This window comes from Gadus chalcogrammus, chromosome 1 (assembly GCF_026213295.1).
Source record: "Gadus chalcogrammus isolate NIFS_2021 chromosome 1, NIFS_Gcha_1.0, whole genome shotgun sequence".
NCBI lineage: Eukaryota > Metazoa > Chordata > Actinopteri > Gadiformes > Gadidae > Gadus > Gadus chalcogrammus.
In genome coordinates this window covers 22,703,534-22,711,033 of record NC_079412.1, presented here as the reverse complement: position 1 = coordinate 22,711,033, position 7,500 = coordinate 22,703,534, and the positions used below count along the sequence as shown (strand labels likewise).

General features: G+C 51.9%; 1 protein-coding gene across 1 annotated transcript in view; it reads left to right on the top strand.

Moving 5' to 3' along the window:
- Positions 1–3,404: 3,404 nt before the first annotated feature.
- The window catches only part of tns2a (tensin 2a), a 56,709-nt gene continuing 52,613 nt past the window's right edge, over positions 3,405–7,500 (top strand). The window contains exon 1 of the mRNA XM_056593328.1: positions 3,405–3,955. Coding sequence (XP_056449303.1) covers positions 3,815–3,955 — 141 coding nt within the window. The 5' untranslated portion in view covers positions 3,405–3,814. The remainder of the gene's footprint in view (positions 3,956–7,500) is intronic.

Genomic DNA, 7,500 nt, shown 5'->3' with positions numbered 1-7,500 from the left:
CAGACTCACTCTCTGTCTCTCCCTCTCCCTCTCTCCCCCTCCCCCTCCCTCTCCCTCTCTCTCTCTCTCTCTCCCTCCCTCTCTCTCCCTCTCTCTCTCTCTCTCTCTCTCTCTCTCTCTCTCTCTCTCTCTCTCTCTCTCCCCCTCCCTCTCTCCCCCTCTCTCTCTCTCGCTCTCTCTCTCACTCTCTCTCTCTCTCTCTCTCTCTCTCCCCCTCCCTCTCTCCCCCTCTCTCTCTCTCACTCTCTCTCTCTCTCTCTCCCCCTCTCTCCCCCGCTCTCTCTCTCTCTCTCTCTCTCTCTCTCTCTCTCTCTCTCTCTCTCTCTCTCTCTCTCTCTCTCTCTCTCTCTCTCTCTCTCTCTCTCTCTCTCTCTCTCTCTCTCTCTCTCTCTCTCCCTCCCCTCTCTCTCTCTCTCTCTCTCTCTCTCTCTCTCTCCATGTGTTCTTCATGTGAAAACAGGATCTGAGCCCAGGTTGATTGGAAGGAGTTAATTTCACGGCAGTAGGAACCTGGAGAGGATCAGTATGGGGGTTGGGGGGGCTCGGGGGGGCTCGGGGGTGTCGGTTGCGGTGGGGGTGGAGCTGGAGGCGTGGGGCTTGTTATAAACACCATCAAGAGCCTGAGCTCACGTCTGAGGTTAGAACCTGGAGAGGGTCGGGTGAGGGGATGGTTGGAGGAGGTGGAGGTCATGGAGGTGGTCGGTGTGTGGAGGTGGGGGGTTATAAACGCTGTCTACCTCCCGGGCTAACGTCTGAGAGGACCCGGGGGGGGGGAGGTACCCAGGGTCTGACCCAGACAGAGAGGCGGGGGTAGAGGGCTGTGCACTCTGGAGAACTAGGGGGAAGGGGGTTAGAAAATGTAAACAAATGAGTAGCATAAGTCGACAAAGCCTAAAGGTTCTTCTTGGATCCAGCAGCGCAATTCTGTAACAGAAGAACAATCAACTCCAAGGTTACGCCTTGATTCCTGATTTGTTCCGGAGATACTCTACTGAATAAAACAAATTTGACCGAGTGGGTGAAGCTATCACAATGGGATTTTAATACGCGTGTTTACACAGTGGCCGGTGCTGCACAGTGTTGATTCTAAACCTTTCCAGACACTTCTTACAGTTGACTACTGAGTTTCTGTTCGCCAATCACGCGCCTTCAGACGCCTCCAGCTAAAGGGTTGGTTGAAACAATTATGAACCAAAATAAAATGAAATGGGGGGGTGGAGGGGGGGGGGTCAGGGTCTGATGGTATTGCATCCCAGGTATCAGGGTACAGCTGTGGGAGGGGTCATGGGTCATGGGTCAAACCTGGGGCGACCGACACTTGGGAAAAACGCCATACATTGTTGTACCGATCATTGGCGTCTCTCTGTGGAGGAGGCGACCGGTGGGGAGGGAAAGAAAGAAAGGCAAACAGACATGTAGAACGAAAAAACGAAACAACTAAATAATGAAATAACGAAGTAGACAAAGACAGAAAGAAAGAAGGAAAAACAGCGAACAAACAAAAGAAAGAGAGACAGAAGGACAGCCAGAGTGTAATGCAGTGAGTACAGAGAGTACAGTAAATGAAACAGTGTTGGACAGAGTGTGAATCAAACCCTGGGGTGGAGAAAGCCCGAAAGACAGGGGGAACAATGTACTAGTGGGGGTCAGAGAAGACAGTAACGGTAAATGAAACCGCGTTGGAGAGGAGCTGAATCGAAAGCATGGGGTTGTGTGTTTGTGTGTGTGTGTGTGTGTGTGTGTGTGTGTGTGTGTGTGTGTGTGTGTGTTTGTTTGTGTGTGTGTGTGTGTGTGTGTGTGTGTGTGTGTGTGTGTGTGTGTGTGTCTGTGTGTGTGTGTGTGTGTGTGTGTGTGCGCCGGGGGTGAGGTGTGGGTGTTTGGAGGCCGATCAAGAATTTCCCTTTTATGGGGTCCAGACTCCCAACTCTCATGAGTCTTCAACAGCAGCCAAAACACTGAGGAGAAGGAAGCGAAGAAGAACGGGCAGGAGAAGCAAAGAACCACCGAGCACAGACAAACCCAGCTTCACACCTCCTCGCTCCAACGACACCTTGGGGGGGGGGGGGGGGGGGTCTCACTTACAAAAATGGACACAGCGTCCCGAAGTAAGAAAAATGGGGATTTCCTTTCCCCGCATTCCCAACGTTTGAAACGGCGAGAGCAAACCGTGACACTGCCTCACATTAGTTCCACTTTATCTGGCGGGCCGAGGGCCCCACCCCCCGGGGGGGCAGAGAGAACACTGAAGATACTGTACGTCTGTACACTGAGAGGTCCGGAGCTCAGTCAGGAGGGGAGACCGCCGGTCCTCACAGCACAGCGACTCACAACGCATCCTGTTATTGACTATTTATGACCATCACAGAGATGGCTTATGACTCAGGCTTCATCCCAAGTGGACTCAGACGCGGGTCATTAAGGAGAAGGGGGATGGAGTGTCTCACGCTGGGATCCGGGGCCGATAGACTGAGGGGGACATTGGGGAATCGAACCCGGTAACTTTCCACCAGTGAGTCGAACACCCTTGTCGCTACACGATCATGCAATGCGGCAAATGACGCATAGGTTGGTCTGATTGTCGTTCTGTCTGTCCGTCTGTCCGGCCGTTGTTGTCACAATGCCCCCAATGTCCCGGCGGAGCGACGGAGAAGAGGCCAGCGCGTGTTGGAAGCGGGATGCCAAGGAGCGCTTGGAAAGGGAGACGGGGCCGGGCGGAGCGGGCGGGGTTAGCGGCGGTCACAGAGGCTCATTGTACGCGTGAGAGTGAGGCGACCGGGTGTTTGGCGCGGCATGGGGTAGAAACCTTAGCCGGAGGAAGTGTGGTAAAGTGAAACGGCGGAGGTAGGCGAGGAGAAGAGGAAGTGGAGGATGTAGATGGAGAGAGAGGTGGAGAACGAACACGAGGAGGAAAACCGAGGGAAGGGGAAAGCGAGTGGGAGCGAGCGCGGACACGCAGAGGGCCGTGCGACCGTGAAGGAGTTAAGGAGTTCACAAGAGGGGGGTGGGGGGGGGGCTGGGGGTATCAGTGAAACATAACGGGACATAACAAGGTCATGTGGGGCCAAACAGGAAGCACATGCATGTGCCCAGAAAACGGAGAAGGGGAGGGGGAGGAATCAGAGAACGTGACAAAAGAAGCCGAGAAATATAAACAGGACAATAAAAAATTAAAGAGGGGCCGGGGACCTTAGCATTCCACGCTGGCTGGATGTGTACCCAAACAAGTGAAGTAGTGGCCGGGGAGAGGGTGTGTACATGGGAGGTCATGTGACATGGAGGGAGGGCGGGAGAGAGGGGTGTAACAACTTTTGGGGGGGGCATGTACACACACTCACCCTCCAGATGAATCCAGCATGTGTGCGAGAGGCGGCCGCGTTTTAAAGAGTGTGTGTGAGAGAGTCAAAGAGTGAGGCAATTGTTTTTTAGAGAGCGAGGACTACTTCTGCCACCCCCCTCCTCCTCCTCCTCCTCCCATCCTCTCCTCCTCCTCCTCCTCCTCCTTTAGCCCTCCTCCCATCCTCTCCCTCTCCATGCGCCGAGAGGGACGAGCGAGGCCGGGGGAGCGCCAGGAAAAGGGGAAGGGCCTTTACTTCTCTTCCTCCCGCGTTACAGCTGACAAAAACAGCTGGCGAGCCTAGAGACCAGAGCCCGCTAGAGAGAGGAGCAGGCAGTGAGGAGAAGGAGCTGGGAGGAGGAGGAGGAGGAGGAGGAGGAGTTGGAGCAGGAAGAAAGCGAAAGGAGCGCCTAGGGAGGAGATTCGAAGGAGTAGGAAGCCGGCGCGAGGCGGAGACCGGGGTCAGGGTCGTTCATCTCTATGGGTTGCGCTCTGAGTTCAGAGTGGTCCGGACAGCAGCCGGAGGTACAAGTGTTGTCGACGGCAACGGTTGCCAGGAGCGCCTCTCAGAAGAGGAGGTCGGTGGAGAGAAGCAACAGCGCCAGGATGAGGCTGTCCAAAGTAAGCCTGTGTGTGTGTGTGTGTGTGTGTGCCTGTGTGAGTGTGAGTGTGAGTGTGTGTGTGTGTGTGTGTGTGTGTGTGTGTGTGTGTGTGTGTGTGTGTGTGTGTGTGTGCCTGTGTGTGTGTGTGTGTGTGTGTGTGTGTGTGTGTGTGTGAGTGTGTTTGCGTGAACACGTATGCCTGTTTGTTTAAGTCCTGCGAGCATGAGGGCACTTACTGACCAAAGTAAGTGGGTGTATAGTGTGAGTGTGTTTCTCTGTGTGTGTCTGTTTGCCCTCGTGTGTGCGCGCGTGTTTATGTGTGTGCGTCCGCAAGGGTTTGTGTGTATCCACCCATGTTTGCTTGTTTGTTTACATGCAGGCCTGCGTTCGAAGATGTTGTTGATGTGTTGTTTTTATGAAAAGCTCATGCAAACCCGATGTGCATAAAAAGACTGCGAAAAATCAACATGACCGCAAGCATGCATGAATGCATCCACAGTCACACACACACAAAGCACAAGCACGTATAAAGGTGCCCTTTCTCAGTCTGAACGCCGCGAGAGACATGTGCAGCGTTGTGGAGTTAAATGGACATGGCCCAGGGATTCCACATAGACGGCACAGAGATTGAGTGCACATTTTTTTGGGGGGGGGAGGGGGATAGAGTAGACCCATGCCAAAGCTTAGTCTGATTCGGGCTACACTTTACTGACTGAGAGGATGGATGGCGTGTTGGGTGGGATGTGGGAAGTTCCAGGAAAAATGACCGCACATGAGTGACGGCACCGAGTGAAATCTGATGATGTCATCCGCCTCATTACAGCCCAGGGGTAGATTTGATACGTTTTGTTTGAATACCTTCAATGAAAAACATGGAGGGTTGGGATTTATTTACACATGAAGTACATCTCCACAGAGACCTCTCTTTGTGGAAAAAACAAGGGGAAAGTAGGCAGGGATATTCAGCTGCTTAGCTCTCCGGTCCTAATCGTTTTAGCAAATTAGAGCTTCGCTTACGTTAATGAGAAACGTGTGTTTTTCCAATCAGATCCTGAAACACACACACACACAATGTAAACCGAGAGTGAACTGAGTGCACACAGATTGATACAGATCTTAAATAAATATATATGCATCCGATTTTTCATCCTTAAAGACGATGACAGAGTGTGGCTCCTCTGAAGCCCACATCTGTTCTGAGGTACAACAGCGCACTTGTGTGCCCCCCCCCCCCCCCCCCGCCTTAGCCTCATCGGCTAGGGGGTCCCGGGCTAAAGTAAACAGAGCGGTGGCTAGCAGGGCCGGATAGCCGCGCAGGCTATCTGCAGCACGGCTTCTCAAGTGCCATGAGTCATCGCCCTCGGTAACCGGAGCCCTCTGTGTGGAGAGGGGGGCCGGCGCTACGTCACGCTCCATCGCGTCGGGCCGCTGCACAGCGAGCTCTGACACAACGCGCAGATGTGTGCGACGTGGGGGGGGGGGCGGTGCGTTGTGTTTTACAAGTTATGGGAATAGTGTTTTGTTGGGTGCGTTTTGTTTATGTGCTGGGTTGTGTTGTTTGTGTGTGTGAGTGTGTTTGTTTGTGTGTTCTGTTTATGCATCGGTCGTTGTTTGTTGTGCTGTTTTTATGGGTGTTGTGACGTGTATGAATGAATGTGCCTTTGTAAGCATTTGTGAATTGTGTGATCGTGGGATTGTGTGCAATGTGTGTTTCATGTAGTGTGTATTATGTGTATAAGTGTGTGCATTTTAGTTGTTTTATGGGTATAAGTGTTGTGTGTGTGAGTTGTGTATGCGAGTTGTGCGCGTGTATATTTGGTGTGTGTATTTGAGTTGTTTATTTGTATATTTGGTGTGTGTGTGTGTGAGTTGTGAATGCGTTTATGCGGTGTGTGTGTAAGTGAGTTGTGTGTGTGTGTGTGTGTGTGTGTGTGTGTGTGTGTGTGTGTGTGTGTGTGTGTATGCATTGTGTGCGTGCAAGTTGTGTATGTGTATATGGAGTGTGTGTATGTAGTGTTGTTGGCTGGGAGCAGCGTGGGAACGTGGAGCCCTCTGTTCTCCATCCTCCATCTGCAGCTGGTCAGCTGGTCCTGGTGGGCTGTGGGAACCGGCCACAGCCTACTCTCCTCCTCGTCTTCCTCCTCCTCCTCCTCCTCCCTCTCCTCTTCGTCCTCCTCCTTTCTCTCCTCCTTCCTCTCCTCGTTGTTCTTCCATTCCGTCCATCTTACCGTTATCTCTCTTTTCACTTATTTAAATTCTTCTATTTCTACTTCTTCTCGTTACTCTTCTCCATCCCCTCCATCTTACCTCCTCTTCCTCTTCCTCCATCACCTCATCAGCCTCCTCTTCCTCCTCCTCCTCTTCCTCCTCCTCCTCTTCCTCCTCCTCCATCACCTCATCAGCCTCCTCTTCCTCCTCCTCCTCCTCTCCTCCTCCTCCTCTTCCTCTTCCTCCTCCTCCATCACCTCATCAGCCTCCTCTTCCTCCTCCTCCTCCTCTCCTCCTCCTCCTCCCTCTCCTCCTCCTCCCCCTCCCCTTCCTCCTCCTCCACCTCCATCAGCTCATAAGCCTCCTCTTCCTCCTCCTCCTCCTCCTCTATTGGTGCTTGAGGGTTAAGAGTGAAAAGTGTTTGTGTTTGATCTGCTTCTTATTGTGGTACTGTAATTCTTTGATTATTCTAGGCGTCCTTACACATAATTACTGAGCCCTGTATTCAGGCCCTGGCTTTGGTTTCAATTTGTCAACAGATCACAACCAGGGCTGAACTCTACTTCATCAAACAGCCTTTTTCCTAACATGGTATTTTCATATCGACTACATTTTTGTTAAACTCTCCATCACTATTTCACAATGTGAATTCATGTTACACATCCCCCAAGGCCCTTCTCTTCACAGATGTTCACAAAATGCTCAAATGTTCACAACTTAAGTCATATCCTTCCAATCTTATAAACATTGGCAGTGAAGATTAACAGCTGGAGGGAGAGGGCCGAGATGAGTGCTAACTATTAGAGTCAACACCAACAGCGTCATTCTGAAGTGGTATAGCGACGGGTCAATAAACAGCCCTCTGAGACCGGCTTCACCCGATCCACTGTCTACACAAGGCTGAGCACCACACGCTGGAGTTATGTGTTACGTTCCGTATCATCCTGGTACTGCAGTCTCAAGAGTTTGCGGATGACGCTATGTTTACCTGGAGTGGAAGAGGGCTAGACGTTGACGCACCACACTGGGGGGGGGGGGGTGTTTTTATAGACGTCTCATTAAAGGGTCGGCACTCCCACACGTGTCCCTCGTGGATGTTTGTTGTGAAACGCTGATCTGACGGACGGACGCGGCATGATAAGTACCGGCTGTGTGTGTGGAATGCTTTAACGTCTACTTGGCAGCGATTGCCCAAAACATGGATTTCATTCCCATAAATACCCGGTCCAAGGATATCAAGCTGTATGTGGTTATTATAATCGAATGAGTGTCGAAGTTTAACTTACTGAACGTATTGTCTCGAATAATTTGGGTTGTGTTTGTGGAAGGGCTCCTGTTCTGTTTACTCAGGACTTG